A 16,471-nucleotide genomic window follows, 5' to 3' on the forward strand; every position below is an offset into this window, starting at 1 on the left:
TATTTTACTTTCATGGCTGAGTTAAAAAGGTTCCTGACCCCTGAGCCCCATTATTTATTTATGTATTTATTGGAGATTACTGATAACCGGCCCGGCTCATTAATTGGTGCTAGTATCCGACATATTGGCAGATCGGTATTGGTCTTTTTAAATAATGTTTTGGTCTGATAAGCAATCTATGTAAAAGTGCTTCATATTTTGTCTCCGGTGAAGCAAAGCGCATGTCAGAGTGTTGTTGGAGCCCAACTCAAGCAGTGAAGTGCGCAGAGAAATATCTGTCCGATTTGCTGTCAACCAATACAGCCTGACGGCGCCCAACCCTCTCTAAGATCAATTTAGATTCCTGCTCCATTAGAATTCGTCAATGAGACATTACATCTTGAAACAGGTTTCTGATAAGTATATTGGACGACTGATGTGAGGTAGGGGCTGTGCACAGTTATTTATCTTCGCACTGCTGTCGGACGCTGGTGAAAGAGCAACCCCTCCGCTTGCCCCAGCTGCTAAGACGCTGCTCTGTGTCCAACGGCTCACAAGCAAGTATAGCTTTTTGTAAAGGTTGTTTCCGCTACCGTAGGCAGGAAGCCCTTCTAAAGGGACGTGCTCATGAGCTAGAGAAATTTAAAATGAAAATGTAAGGGCTTTGTCAGGGCTAGGTACACCACAGCTAGCATGGGTTATAGCGAACCTGCTAGTCTGGTAAGCATTACGCCGAAACAGTCGGCTAACCACCTATCAAGACGCATAACATGTTCAGCCCCTTAGCTAGTCCCGCTTCACCAACCTCTAATGGCTCCCACCACCTGGTTTAAGGTGACTCCATCATCTGTAACAAAAAGCTTTGCACTCCAGCTGGGGTTAGAAGTAACTAAGGGGCCAGAGCACCCAACTTTGAGGCTAAATTAAGGGAGCTGACATGCAAACCTAGACAACAGGACAGGGATAGGTACACCAATAAAGTCATTCACGTCAGCTCCAATGATACTAGGATGAGGCAATCTGAAATTCCAAATAAAAATAAAGTTAAAATTTGCATTCTTGCCAGAAAGATGAGTTTGCATTGAGTATTTTTTTCTGGCAATGATGAAAGGTGTTGCTTTGCTCAACTACTGGCTGGCCTTCTTTCGGGGGCCGACCTGACCTCCTGAGGAGGGAAGCCTTCACATTAACTAGAAAGGCTCCCTCAATCTTTATATAAACATTTATTACTGTTTGGGTCAGGTGTGTCCAAACTTTTCAGAAAGCAGGACACATTTGGTAAGGTTAAAATGTGTGAGGGACAATTATTCAGCCTGGCATTATTTGAAACGTCTTAATTCACCTTTTGTGAAAGGTTTGCTGTGATTGGAGATCAGCGTTGCAAACCTGTAGCTCCACAAATGCAACATCTATTGCATCCTGGTCGTACTGGAAGGGGGATTACCACTAATGTGGCCCCTTCTCAAGGTTTCCTTTGAGACATTTTGTAATTAAAGGCTATACAGATAAATGTGGCTTGGACATCAGCCAGCCAACCCCATGACTGCTGCAGTTACCCCGCTGTGCTAGATGACGACGGTGTCACCCCCGCAACAGGTTTGGGCTTTAGTTGGGGTACCCCTCCCACTTACTCCCTGGTACAGCCAAAACCCAGTTATACTCTAAATAACCCAACCACAACAGGTTAAACTACACCTTGTACGTAGAGCTCCAAAGAAATGCTGCGTTTTCGAAGACGCTGAAATCTGGATTTTCCGACCAACACATTGCATATATCGGTCAGAGATCGTAAAAGTCAGAGAAAACGGAATCTAATTTTACAAAAACGTTCCCTATTTTTGTTAGTTTACAGTTATTAGCCATACCATGAAGATAAGACATTAACACATTGGAGAGGTAAATTCAAGACTTGTAGAAAGATTTTAAGACCTTTTCAATGCTTTAATTTTCGGTTATCAAATTTAAGTATTTTTCAAGTTTATAAGACCTTAGGGGGAACCCTGAAACTAATGCCAGATGCAGTTAATCATTAGGGAAGAAAAAATGCAATGGCAAGGGCAGCCACCAGAGAGCAGTGTCGGCACCATTCTTAGGTAGACTTATTGGGAAACATGGCAACATTTTCAATCATTTACAAGCACTCAAGCGTTTTTCAATCTTTGAAGAAAACACATCATTTAAATTCAAGCATTTTCAAGAATTTCTAGCACCCTTACAGACCCTGCTGATTATAAACCTAAGGTATTTTTAAAGATATCGCACACAGTTGCTTAGGTAGCAAACACAGTATTTAATCAAAAGTAGTTTCCTCTAGAAACTGTTGTGTAACTCCTTGATCCTTTAATCTTAGACTCACTCTGTGAACTGCTAATGCCAAGGTGCATCATGGCAGCCGGCAAATTTCCAGTGCTGCTTCCACCGCTGATATTTGGGTAAGCGCTGTTGTCTTCGGGGTCCAATGGAGTTGAGAGAGGGGATGGGAAATGCAAGTTGGTGAGATCTGGTAGTGAACCCCCTGTGTTTAATGAACCCTGGTAGTGGGAGAGACCAGGGTTTTGTTCCGGAGACGGGAAAATGCTGCAAGACAAAGTATTCACATTAATTCTGCTGATTCAGGACATGGTAACAATAGCACTTATCCAGCTAACTTTAGTCAAAGACAGAAAGGTTGGACTACTTCTCGGTCAATCACAGAGTACACATTTAGGAAAAAACAACATCATTTGAAATTTAAACCAGTGGCTCATTTTAAATCTTTAATCAACCATACATTAAGACAGAAGTTAACCACTATAGAGACAATGTTTATTTTGCGATCCCTGATTCACCTGAATCAGATGATCGTTGTAGATGGATAGCATAAATTTGTATGTATATAAATATATATTTAAATATAATGTGTAAAAGACTTACTTGATACCAGGCACTTCACATGATTTAGGCCTGGATGCCAGAGACTGAGCCTGAAAAACAGAATTGGTTATGGAATGGTTATGTACTTGTTAGGGCTGCAACAATTAGTTGACATTGTCGAAAAAAACTTGATAAAAAAAATCGTCGACAATGGAATTCATTGTTGACTATTGGCGCCAAACACATTTTTTTTTTCTCACCAGACTGAGGCATCTGCTGAAAGTCACAAGTGGTAACATAAACATACAGAAATGGCCACATCAACATCAAGAACCTGAATGAACCAAATGGCTAAAGTTTGGGAGCATTTTAGCCTGGCCAATAAAAACACGACTTGAAAAGTTTGCAAAACAGACCTTGCGTATCATGTAGGCAGCTCGGTGACGCACAAACATTTAACCCCTTAACGTTCCTGTAAAATTTGCCTAAAATCCCATTCAAAGATGACCCATAGTAAATTGAATTCTTTCTTGAACCATTTGGAGACTATGGATGGTTTGGTTCTCTTTTGAAAATTAAGACTCAGAAGTTTTGTCCTGCACTGAAATAATCACTCAAACTGCTAACATTGAGTAATCCAAGTTGGAACACACATAAATGGGTTTTTATTCTTGCCGGATTTTTTGGGGGGAATCATCGCAGAAGATAGTAGAATAGAATAGAATATACCTTTATTGTCATTGCTACAAATGGGCTAACATATTGTGACAACGAAATTGGGCATGACACTCCAGTTTTACACATTCATAGTGAGGTATGAGCAAGAAGATAAAGGAACAGAGAAGATAATGTTATAAGACAAGGGGGATAAGGCTATAGTTATAATTTACATGGTATTTACACAAGAAATGTCGGCATGTGGGATGTTACATACAGGGTTGTCGTGATAACGTTGGTATCGTAACGGTTGTGCAATATTGCATTTGGTGCATCATAGTGCAAAAATAGTCAGCATATGCATTGGTGCAAACATAGACATCATAGTGCAGAAACAGGAAATGGTCAGACATTGTGCAATTTGAGCATTAAACGTAGTGCAGTCGGCATGTGCAAGAACAAGACATGAGTAACATTATATTCGTATGAGGTAGTGTTGGCATGAGTTTTCAGTTTTGTTTTTTTGTTTTTTGTTTTTTTGTGCGGTGTCTGTTTGAGCAGTGAACAAGCATAGTGCAGACAGCATGTACGTGAGTACCATTTACATACGTGTGAGGTAGTTTTTTGCGCGGTGTCTGTTTAGGGTGGTAATGGCTGTGGGGAAGAAACTGTCTCCGAGTCTGTTCGTTTTTGCTTTGTGTGACCTGTAGCGCTTGCCGGAAGGCAGCAGGTCGAAGAGATGGTGGCCGGGGTGAGAAAAGTCCTTGATGATGTTTCCTGCTCTGCTAAGGTAGCGAGAGCAGGCAATGTCCTCCAGACTGGGCAGAGAGCAGCCGACGATTCTCTGGGCTGCTTTGATGATCCTCTGGAGCTTTTTCCTGTCTGCTGCTGTGCACCCAGCATACCACACCGTGATGCAGTATGTTAGGATGCTCTCCACTGTGGCTTTGTAGAAGGACACCTGCAGCTGCTGTTTTAGGTTATTTTTCCTGAGCAATCTCAGGAAGTGCAGTCGCTGCTGGGCCTTCCCTACCACCGCTCTGGTGTTTGCAGACCAGGAGAGGTCGTCGGAGATGTGCACGCCCAGGAATTTGAACGAGTGGACTCTCTCTACACAGTCTCCCTTTATGATGAGTGGCGCTGGATTCCTGCCATTCCTTCTGAAATCCAGAATCAGTTCTTTTATTTTTGTGGTGTTCAATATGAGGTGGTTTTCCGAACACCACGTTGAAAGTGACTCAACCTCATCCCTGTATGCCGCCTCGTCCCCTTCAGAGATGAGGCCGATCAAGGTGGTATCGTCAGCGAACTTAATGATAGTGTTTGTGGGGTGGGTCGGTGAGCAGTCGGAGCTGTAGAGGGTGAAAAGCTCAGTGCACAACCTTGGGGGGAGCCAGTGTTCAGTGTTAGGGTGGGAGAGACGTGGGTACCGAGTTTCACCGACTGTGGGCGGTTGGAGAGGAAGTCCATTATCCAGTGGCAGATGGAGGGAGAGAGTCCTAGGTGTGCAAGTTTCTCCACCAGGATCTCCGGGATAATGGTGTTGAAGGCTGAGCTGAAGTCCAGGAAGAGCATTCTGACGTAGCTCCCCCGGTGATCCAGGTGTTTCAGCACGGTGTGAAGTGCTGTGTTTATGGCGTCGTCAGTGGAGCGGTTTGCCCTGTAGGCAAACTGGTGGGGGTCCAGTGTGAGTGGCAGGGAGTTTTTGATGTGCCGGGACACTAACCTCTCGAAGCAATTCATGACCACAGGCGTAAGAGCTACAGGCCTGTAGTCGTTGAGGCTTTCCACTGCTGACTTTTTGGGGATGGGAATGATGGTGGAGGTTTTGAGGCAAGGTGGGACGGTCGCCTGTGACAGGGACCGGTTGAAGATGGTGGTGAAGACCCCAGCCAGCGGATCGGAACAGTCCCTGAGTACCCTCCCTGGTACTCCATCCGGGCCAGTTGCCTTCTTGGGGTTTATGGTATTCAGCGCACGCCTAACTTCGTGCTCCTGAAATGTGAGGGAGTTGCTGCTGGTTGTTGGTGGGTGTGATGTGGCTGTTTGTGGCCTACCAGCTTCAAAGCGAGCGAAGAACTGATTAAGGTCCTCAGCTAGTGAAGCCTCAGCCTCAACAGTTGCCAGGTTGTGGCCTCTGAAGTTGGTGATGTGTTGGAGGCCCTGCCACATCCTCCTCGGGTCATTTCCAGCGAAGAGGTGCTCGATCCTCCTTGTGTAGGCTGCTTTTGCTTCCTTGATGCCTCTCTTCAGGTCAGCCCTGGCCACCCCGTAAAGAGCCTTGTCTCCAGACCTGAAGGCGGTGTTGCGGTGTTTGAGGAGGGTGCGCACCTCGCTGGACATCCAGGGTTTTTGGTTTGGGTAGTTTTTGATTTTTTTATATACTGTGACTTCATCCGTGCAGTAACGGATGTAGGATAAAACAGTGTCAGTGAATTTCTGGAGGTCATGGTGTTCAAATACCTCCCAGCAAGTTTGATCAAAACAGTCCTGCAGCTTGGAGAGGGCTCCCTCAGGCCACGTTTGTATTGTCCTCGTTACAGGTTTTGTTTTCATTCGGATGGGGGTGTATGAGGGGGTAAGGGATAGGCATAGATGATCCGAATGTAGCACAGGCATACAGACAATAGCTTGGAGCCTTACCTGGTAAATTTTCAAATGTATCACGGTCTGAAAAACTAAACTTTGTATTATACACAATTTTCTAAGAATAGGTTTAGGCGTTTCCAAAAGTGGCCCTTTGGAGACGACCAGTTTACAACACTAAAACCTTTGCAAATATATTTTGAACTTCGGCCAATTTCTTATACATTGTGAAAGAGTTGTAAGTGTTTGACTTCTTTCCAGAAGTCAATAAACGATTGTGCACACTTGAGCGTATTAATGGTGCGTAAAATCAAATCAGGAATTGCGTTGCACATGTTTATTATGGGCTCTGATTTGAATACACCCCAGAAAAATGGCATGAAATTATGCTATGAATATTATTGGCCAACTACTGTGACAATTATCATTCGATTTGGTTACAACTGGCTAAAGATATTCAGGACTACAGGAGGCGATCACCGTTTCTTCAATTATGCCCATAGAGGCTAATGAAAGCGGTCGACCGTGAAAAAAACCCTGGTATTGGCCGAGAGTGGTGTTTATCAGAAGATCAGAGGCCAACTACCATATTGGGAACAATTTTTAGAGTCTGTTTATCTTTAAAGGGGAGTTTTGGAGCAAAACGAATAAATTACTACAAGGGACGTCTAACGAAAATATGAAGAATTAAGGAATAAAAACCATTTATAAGTCGCACTGAGTATAGGTCGCATCTTGGGGGGAAATTTAGTTGATAAACTCCAACAACCAAAACATACACGTCATCTTGAAAGGTAATCTAAAATACAACAACAGGCTGAATAAGTTCATACGGCATTTCACTCAGTGGGGACATTTTTCGACACAACGTGGCAAGGTTGTCAAAACATGAACACATGGTAGCAGCACTATTGTAAGCGAATCCTGTACATTACCAAGTGAGGTATCAATACTCCGTATACATATCCCATGCAAATACTAAAACTGTCGCTTTAAAACCCGCAATGCTCGTGAAGTTAAGAGGTTGGACAATAAATCAGAGTTTGTACACCTTTTCAGGGCCAAATTCACGCAATTTTTAAGGACTTTCAAATCCAATTTTCCAATATCTATGGTACCATTAAAAGAAGAAATCTAGTACGAATCATGTATCTTTCAGACACAAATAAATCGGCGATTTACATATGTGATTTCTAATCTTGCATGTGCGTTTATCCAAACAAATGAATTTAAAATCTTGAGTAAATTGTGAATGTATTTGTGGATCTAAACAATACATGTGTGAACAATTTTGAGACAAGTCTCTATTTAAAAATAACATTAAGATGTAGTTTACATTTTCAGTTGCAGGAAGTTGTTTCCATTACAATTTACCACTGGGAAAAGCTACCTTCATTTTTTGCATGGCCCTTAATAAATTTCCATAATTCATACATAATACTTGCACTAATACATATTTTATAGTGCCCTGTTGAGGTGTCGCATCCACCTGTCCTCTTGGGGGCGACCCGTAGGGGGCAGTGAAGCTTCAAAGGACAATGCCATACAAACCAATGGGATAATCACAGGAATGAAAAAATGCAATGGCAAAGCGAGACACCAGAGAACAGAGTCAACGTAATTTTTAAGCAGACTTGTGAAGAAACTTAAATTCATCACGCGGGTGACGCCAGGAGTGTATCGGGCTTAAACGACTTGCAGTTGATAACTTGGTGTTTGCTTTCCAATCTTTTTAAATAAAATAGTTTTTGCCTAATCTCACCAAAATAACTTCACATTATGTTGTTTTAATTTAATTGTATTAGGGTCTCCAGAGACCCATTTTAATGTTATAAAATTTAATAACTTATGTATCTCAGGAGCCATTGAATAACATTAAAGTGAGAATATCCAGTTATGGGTGCATATGATGTGTTTTAGGATGTGTATTAACGCTAGTCATTTATTTTTGGTGGTCAGGACTGAGACGGTTTGTGGTGCCAATTCCCAACACAACATGAGAGTTAATGATTCAGTTTTGACATTATTTTAGTAAATTTTGAAAAACATATGGACATTAGCATGCCCAAATCTTACCTTCTTGGCTTCCCACAGCTGCTTGGGGAGGGGTTTATTGACACCCAAGAGACCTTCTTTATTAGGCAGGCTGGGAAAAGAAAAAACTGCAGAAAAGATCCCCGATATTAATTACCCATTTCACTCAGAGATAAAGAAACTTCATAAAGAACATACTACTTACCGTCTGTAGATCCATCCACTTCTCCCTCGTTTACGCTACCTGTATGCCAGCCTCCAGGAGAAACACATGTAAAATACCAGATAAATTGGAACGGTAGAAACAATCACGACAGTAATACAGTAATATGCAAGAAGACAAAAGAAATCGTTTAAGCAAGTATTGGATGTGTAAAAAAAAGGTTAACACTGGTTTGGAGATATTTGTGGGAAAAAAAATTAAAACTAGGTTTACATTTCTAAGAAAAAAATCTGAGAACTAATATCCCCATCGTGGAATGTTTGGGGCACGAGAGGTTCTGTGGTAAGACAAAGATTCCTCGCAGTCAGTTTTTGGTGACCATGTATCCCTGTGATAAAGCATTTATGTTCAGCATGTAATCATTGGGCAATGTCTTTTCCTGTAAAGTTATCCAGCGCGCCCTAAAAAAAAAAAAAAAAAAAAAAAAAAAAAAAAAAAGAATATCTTTCTATCATCTAACATGTTTTTGCAAAAACGCCAGAAGACAGAAAAACAAAGCAACTTAAATACACAGCTGTTGTAACAAGTGGAAATTTCGGAACTTTAAAAATATTTTAAGCATAATTCCAACATGTTAGCTGATTTTGTAAATCAGTTACATTGCCATTTCCAGAATTAACATTTAAACATACCCCCGATACCAGGAAGAGAATGATTGTCCATTTAAAATCATTTTGAGATGGGATACTGCAAAATATGTTTTGTAATTATTTCTTTTTGTTTTTTAAGCTATGATGAGTCTTCTACTGTGGACATTGAAACCCACTATAGGGGGGAAACCTAACTTCATTGTGAAACAGTCCAACAAAAATATCAAAAACACAACTTCAAAAAGTGTTTAACATAGACATAATTGTCCATCATTGTTTTACTACTACTTCAAAAAGCAATCCCTTTCTTGGAAACACAAAAAAAGATCTTGCACTTGGGGTAAGTAACATGTTTTACTGTTGCAACCCGATAGGCAACTCCTTGATGTGTGTGTCATACGCCATCTCTAGAAAATGCACAGCACCAGTGTCCCATTTGGCTGTGGTTTCCATTTTTTGACGGGAGGGAGTGTGGTCATTCTCGCTGCGACTTGTTTTTCTTCGTCTGAAACATCAAGGTCGTTGACGATCTAGATCAGGAGTGTCAAACTCCTTTTAACTTGGGGGCCACATGATAGAACATTCTCACAGGGGCCGGTCTAGTAGATGAAGAAAAAAAGACAGAAAGGAATAAGATAGAGAGAGAGAAAAATAGAGAGTGTGGGACAAGGAAAGAGAGAAATGGAGAAAGAGAGAGAGAAAAAAGAGAGAGAACGTGAGAAACAAAAGAGATAAAAAGATAAATAGCAAGATAGGGGGAAGAGAAAGAAATTCAAAGAGAAATAGAGATAGAGAGGAGGAGAGAAAGAGAGAAGGGTAGAAAGAGAAAAGGGGAAAGCAAGACAGAGAGAAATAGAGAAAAGAAAGAGAAAAGGAAAAAAGGAAGAGAGAGCAAAATAAGGTGAAAAGACAGAGAGAGGAAGAGAAAAAGAGTGAAAGAGAGCGCGTCTTTGTGAGAGGCACCTGGCTTTGGCAACGTCAAGTGGACATATTTCAACCTGCAGCCTGTTTTTCTCTAGCGCTTCCTTCAGCGTTGTCTCGCGGGCCGGATTCAATCCCTTTGCGGGCTTGATCCGGCCCGCCTGTTTGACACCCCTGATCTAGATGGAGTTTCTGAATTTGTAAAACCCGTTTCTGTTCATGAAATTTGCCAAAATCTTTCGTACTCATGGCCTAATACATTTGAATGTTTGGATATGAAAGAGCAAAATGAACGAACTTAACTTAAAATCTCTTTTTAAACACTTAAATACTAGGTTCAAATACACTTAAAATAAATCAAACGTGTTCATAAGAGTCTTGTTACTTAAATGACAGGATTTACAGTCATTCTGGGGGTGTAGTATGGCGGCGCATGGATACATGCTTGCGGCTCGTCCAGCTAATCTTCTATTTATTGCCGTTCTCTTGTCTTTTTTGCTTTCACTTTTGGACACATGTGTGGCCAAAAACACTTACAGTAGGGACGAACTTATTCGGTTGGGTGGGCGTCTAAATTTCGACTTTTCGGGCACTTTTTATAACGCCTATGATATACCGAGCGAACTTCAAAGAGACCCGGCATCCTTGTGGACAGCTATTCCTCTTAATAAACGACGGCGGCGGCCCCGTAAAGAAAGAAAACAGAAACGTGGTTGCCGTGCAGGTAGATGTGTGAAGCGTGTGAAGTCCAAGCAGCAAGATGGACGCGAGGATGGACGCGAGGATGTAACTAATTCCACCATTCATTCCTCGCCGGACAACCGACGCTTTAAACTCAGCGCTCACGAACGGCCACAACGCCGGGAGCTTTTGAAGATCTCGACAAAGACTACAAAGAGTTCAGCTAAGTCAAATGATTCAGCAAAACTGAAATTTGGTCTGTTAAATATTAGATCGCTTGCTCCAAAAGCTTTACTTGTTGATAACATTATTCGTGATTATAAACTTAACTGTATGGGTCTTTGTGAAACGTGGTTACGCCCGGATGAGCACTTAGCGCTAAATTATGCCTCTCCCCCAGACTACGAGAGTAGTCATATAGCACGCACGCTGAAAAGAGGTGGTGGTGTTGCGCTAATCTCTGAAAAATCGCTCAAATTTAATACACGTACCTCTAATAATTACAAAACGTTTGAGGCTCTTGTGATGCGGTCCCCTCAATTGTCAATTGATGTAATAACTATCTATCGTGCACCTGGGCCATACACAACTTTCTTAGACGAATTTGCTGAACTTTTGTCTGAACTAGTAACCTATGCAGACAAAATTATAATTATGGGAGACTTTAACATTCATATGAACTCCCCACACAGTTCACTTACTATTGCGTTTAGTTCTCTAATTGATGCATTTGGTTTTACTCAACTGGTTGACTTGCCAACCCATAAAAATGGGAACACGCTAGACTTGATTCTGACTCGAGGAGTTTTAACCTCAAACATTATGGTGCTACCGTGTACTACTGTTATCTCTGATCATTATTTAGTGACATTTGAGGTGCTAACTAAATGTAGAGTTAATAAAGATGAGGGATTTAGCGGACGCAATATAAGCACTGGCACAGTTTCTGAGCTCTTTGAACTCCTTCCTGGAGCAGTTGCGTCCTTTCCTAAATACAATGGCTCGATTGACTCACTCATGAATGAGTTCAATACCACCCTGACTAGTGTGCTGGATTCAATAGCGCCCATAAAACTAAAATCACGTCCTAAAAGACGCACACCTTGGTTTACTGATGAAACTAGAACCCTTAAAAAAGAATGCAGGAAATGGGAGAGAAAATGGCGCGCTACCAAGCTTGAGGTTTTCCATCAAACCTGGTGTGACAGCTTGTTAAAGTATAAAGCGGCCCTTGCCTCTGCAAAATCGGCCTACCTTTCGAAGGTGATTGCGTCTCAAAAGAACAACCCCAAAGCCCTTTTTGACACTGTAGCATCGCTTACAAGGCAACAGCCTATCGCAGACAGTTCGACACACTCTGCTCAGGAGTTAATGGTCTTCTTCACTAAGAAGATTCAATGCATACAGGAAGAAATTGCAAAAGATATTGTTAGTACCACACGTATTAAAGGACTGAAATTTACAGATGCACGACAGGGTGGCTGCCCTGGGAAAATGGCCGGTTTTAGTGAACTGTCACTTGATGATCTCAAACAAGTGGTGAATGCGGCCAAACCGACAACTTGCCAGTTCGACCCGCTCCCAGGTTCACTTATTAAAAGTCTTTTTAGCGTCCTTGGGCCTTCAGTTCTAAATATTATAAATACATCACTCTCCTCAGGTGTAGTTCCAGCAGCTTTTAAGTCCGCCGTTATTAAACCCACACTGAAACGACCCAACCTTGATCCAGAAATATTAAGTAATTACAGACCTGTGTCAAACCTACCTTTCCTCTCTAAAGTACTCGAAAGAGTAGTGGCACAGCAGCTGAATGCTTTCATATCCGAGAATAACCTTTTTGAATCCATGCAATCAGGATTCAGGGCTAACCACTCTACTGAGACAGCTCTGATCAAGGTAACAAATGATCTCCTAATGTCAATGGATTCTGGCGCTTCATCACTTTTGCTGCTGCTGGATCTTAGTGCTGCTTTTGACACAGTGCGCCACAATATCCTACTAGAACGGTTGGAAAAATGGATTGGTCTCTCAGGAGCTGTCCTCTCGTGGTTCAAATCCTACCTCTCAGATAGGACGCACTGTGTTAAATATGGTGAAACGACATCTGAGCCCTTTAATGTTACCTGCGGTGTTCCGCAGGGTTCAGTGCTCGGCCCCCTACTTTTCAACATTTACATGCTTCCATTAGGTGATATTATTCGCAAGTACAATATCAGCTTCCATTGCTATGCAGACGACACTCAACTATATCTTCCGTTGGAGGAATCTTCCACACTAAACTGTGGAAATTTGGAGGCCTGTCTCACTGAGATAAAAGAGTGGATGTCACTCAATTTCTTGCGTCTTAACTCTGAAAAGACTGAAATGTTAGTCATTGGTCCTTCTAAATGCCGGGACTTATTCTCAAAAACTGCTGTGAACATTGACAAATGTCACATCACACAGAATGACTCAGTTAAAAATTTAGGTGTCATATTTGACCCTGATCTATCCTTTGAGATGCATGTAAAGCAAATTACTAGAACTGCCTTCTTCCATCTTCGCAACATTGCTAAAATCCGTTCAATACTGTCTCAGTCTGATGCGGAAACAATAATTCATGCATTTGTTACCTCCCGTCTCGATTACTGCAATGCACTACTCTCCGGTCTCCCGAAGTCCAGAATCAAGTCTCTTCAGCTAGTACAAAATGCCGCAGCGAGGCTCTTAACCAGGACAAAAAAGTACGATCACATAACACCGATTTTGGCTAACCTGCATTGGCTCCCAGTTAGCCAAAGATGTGACTTCAAAGTTCTCTTAGTATTGTACAAAATCATACATGGACTTGCTCCCTCTTATCTTTCAGATCTGATCTGCCACTATGTCCCGGTCCGAAGCCTACGATCTGAGAGTGCTGGTCTTCTGATGATCCCGAGAGCAAAAAAGTCTTCTGCTGGTTCGAGAGCGTTCTCCATCCGGGCACCGGTGCTGTGGAATGCTCTTCCCCCTGAGATTCGATCTGCAACCTCAGTGGAAATGTTTAAATCTAAACTTAAAACTCACTTCTACTCCATTGCATATGAATAACCTACTCCTCTTGTCGGTTGAAAATAGTTTGTGTAATATAGTGTAACAATCTGTGAAGCCCTTTGAGACTCTTCGTGATTTAGGGCTATACAAATAAAAATGACTTGACTTGACTTGACAGTCAAAAAGAGTTTGATAAAACTAAATGTCCTCTATAGAGCCGAAATGGTGTTTACAGTTGGATGCACTGAATAGGAGATATCTAGGTTCAGAAATGTCCTCTATGAAGGACAAATTTTAACTACTGGTCGTCAGGAGTTTAATTATAAAATTCTTCATATTTTTTGTGGACTTGATTTGTATCGTTTTGGATCTGATGATTAAATTTGCTAATTTGGTTTGCCCTGCTACATTCTGATTTTTCAGTTTTGCATATTTTTAGAATGATGAATTCAATGCCTTTTATGACTTTTCAACGAACTGCGGGAACTATGAATAAGATGGCACATTTAAAGTTTCCTGCAAAGCCAGGAGTTAAGCAAACAGCTGTAAAGAGCGTCAATTTTGGTATACCTGAAAAGAACTCCTAGTTTAGGGGTTGGTTTGTTTGTGCCTTTTTATTTAGGCACATCACACAAAATAACAGCATCAATCTTTAATTAACAAAAGGAAAAAATATTTGCACACATCTGACAAAGAAGTTGCACTGCTGCCTCTTTTTTTTTTAACTCTATAATAAAAGTATCTTACATATTTGCAGGTGTATAACATTTGTTTGCATTTGTGTTTTATTGTAAGGTTATTTAAAAACACTTTGATTGTTTATTGTTTTATATAATATTTTGTTGTTTGTTAATTATTTTGTATCTGTCCGAAACTTCAATATTTGAATCGAGGAAATTGAAAATGGGTTTAAAAAAAATCTGATTCATCAATTAATCAAAAAATGAATTGACCCATTCATAGATTATTACAAAACCCGTTAATTGCAGCCTATTTTGAATGTGTATGCGTTTTGCACTTGAAAACAAAGGATAGTTTTTATACTAGGTAAAAAGTAAGTGCACATTTCAACTCGTGTTCACTCAATCAGTCCTGTAGCCCAGCCTGGAGTAGTTCATCACACCAGCAGAATAGGGACCCTGAATAAAATCCCGTGGGAGAAATGTCAGCAGGGAGACCTAGACTTTTAGGCTGGGAGTGAAGATTTACCCCTAAAATTCCCACAGCAGAAATGCTCCAACTGTTTCGGAAGGATCCAAAGAAATCACCACATAATACATAGTCAAAACACTATCCAAACACCTGTGCAAATTCCAGGAGGTATGTCATAAAAATAAGTGTTTGGTCTATTTTTCCGCATTTAAAAAAAAATAAAAATAGAAATACTAAAAAGTGAGTCTCTTAGATAATGTGGTTTCACAGTTGCCGTGTTCAGAATATATTGATCACAACTATATGTAACTAGTCCAATTGGGTTGTACATTTTAGTTTATTTTTTTTTTAATGAAGCGATTCTGTATGGAAGCAAAATATTTAGCTTGTTTAATACATCCACCTCACAGGTACGGCGTAGTGAGGTGGGGTGTGCTAACAAAATACAATAAAGGCAAAATGATTATTACCCAGATGTCCCTCTGCAGCTGACAATGTAAGGACATTCTCAAACACACAACTTCGCAGGCAAAAAAGCGGTCTATCATCTGGTGCAACCATTTGTCTTTAAACGGATTGGGTAATTTAGGGGCATAAGACACTCAACAAATATAAGCTGTGACCACTATTTACCTTAAATAGGCCAACACAAAAGCTGTGGATAGAAGTGATTACATTGGAAAATGGTGGGTTAATGTATGGCTAAATGGATTTTAAAAAAGGCAATGTTTTGCATTTCTAGAAAATGGACCATGAAGTACATAGTCTATGATTTATTGCAATACATTGTCAGGTCTATGACGTTCATTAATTTTTTTATGGTAAGTATTATTCCACTCAATATACACTTACCGGCCACTTTATAAGGTACACCTGTCCAACTATTCGATAACTCCTAATTTCTAAACAACCAACCACATGGTGGCAACTCAGTGCATTTAGGCATGTAGAAATTGTCAAGACAATCTCCTGCAGTTCAAACCGAGCATCAGAATAAGGAAGAAAGGCGATTTGAGTGACTTTGAACCTGGCATGGTTGTTGGGGCCAGAATGGCTTGTCTGAGTGTCTCAATAACTGGTAAACTACTGGAATTTTCACGCACAACCATCTCCAGGGTTTACAGAGAATGGACTGAAAAAGAAAAAATATCAAGTGAGCGGCAGTTTTGTGTGCGGAAATGCCTTGTTGGTGTTAGGTCAGAGGAGAATGGCCACACTGGCTTAAGCAGATAGAAAAGCAAAATTGACGCAAATAACCACCCGTTACAACCAAGGTAGGCAGAAGAGCATCTCTAAACGCACAGTACGTCAAACTTTGAGGCAGATGGGTTACAGCAGCATAAGGCCACGCTGGGTGCCACTCCTTTGAGCTAAGAACAGGAAACTAAGGCTACAATTTGCAGAAGCTCATCAAATGTGGACAATATAAGATCATAAGATCGTCGCCTGTTCTGATGAGTCTCAATTTCTGTTACGACATTCGGATGGTAGGGTCAGAATTTGGCGTCAACAGCATGAACACATGGATCCATCCTGCCTTGTACAATGGTTCAGGCTGGTGGTGGTTGTGTGGGGAATATTTTCTTGGTACTCTTTGAGCTCCTTCGTACCATTTGAGCATCGTTCACTGCCACAGCCTACCCGAGTATTGTTGCTGAACATGGCTATCCCTTTATGACCACAATGTACCCAACTTCTGATGGCTTCTTTCAGCAGGATAATGTCATGTCACAAAGCTGGAATCATCTCAGCCTGGTTTCTTGAACATGCCAATTAGTTTACT

At 41.2% G+C, this 16,471-nt stretch overlaps 1 protein-coding gene across 3 annotated transcripts in view; it reads right to left on the reverse strand.

Annotated features, from left to right (window-relative positions):
* The window catches only part of crtc3 (CREB regulated transcription coactivator 3), a 53,036-nt gene that overhangs the window by 13,703 nt on the left and 22,862 nt on the right, over window positions 1–16,471 (reverse strand). For all 3 annotated transcript variants that reach the window (XM_088334097.1, XM_088334096.1, XM_088334095.1), the window contains 4 exons: window positions 8,315–8,365; window positions 8,152–8,237; window positions 2,893–2,942; window positions 2,336–2,556 (listed from right to left, as the gene is read on the reverse strand). In XM_088334097.1, the coding sequence (XP_088190223.1) occupies window positions 2,336–2,556; window positions 2,893–2,942; window positions 8,152–8,237; window positions 8,315–8,365 (408 nt within the window). The remainder of the gene's footprint in view (window positions 1–2,335; window positions 2,557–2,892; window positions 2,943–8,151; window positions 8,238–8,314; window positions 8,366–16,471) is intronic.

Source organism: Urocampus carinirostris, chromosome 4 (assembly GCF_059441175.1).
Source record: "Urocampus carinirostris isolate Australia breed hairy pipefish chromosome 4, RoL_Ucar_1.0, whole genome shotgun sequence".
NCBI lineage: Eukaryota > Metazoa > Chordata > Actinopteri > Syngnathiformes > Syngnathidae > Urocampus > Urocampus carinirostris.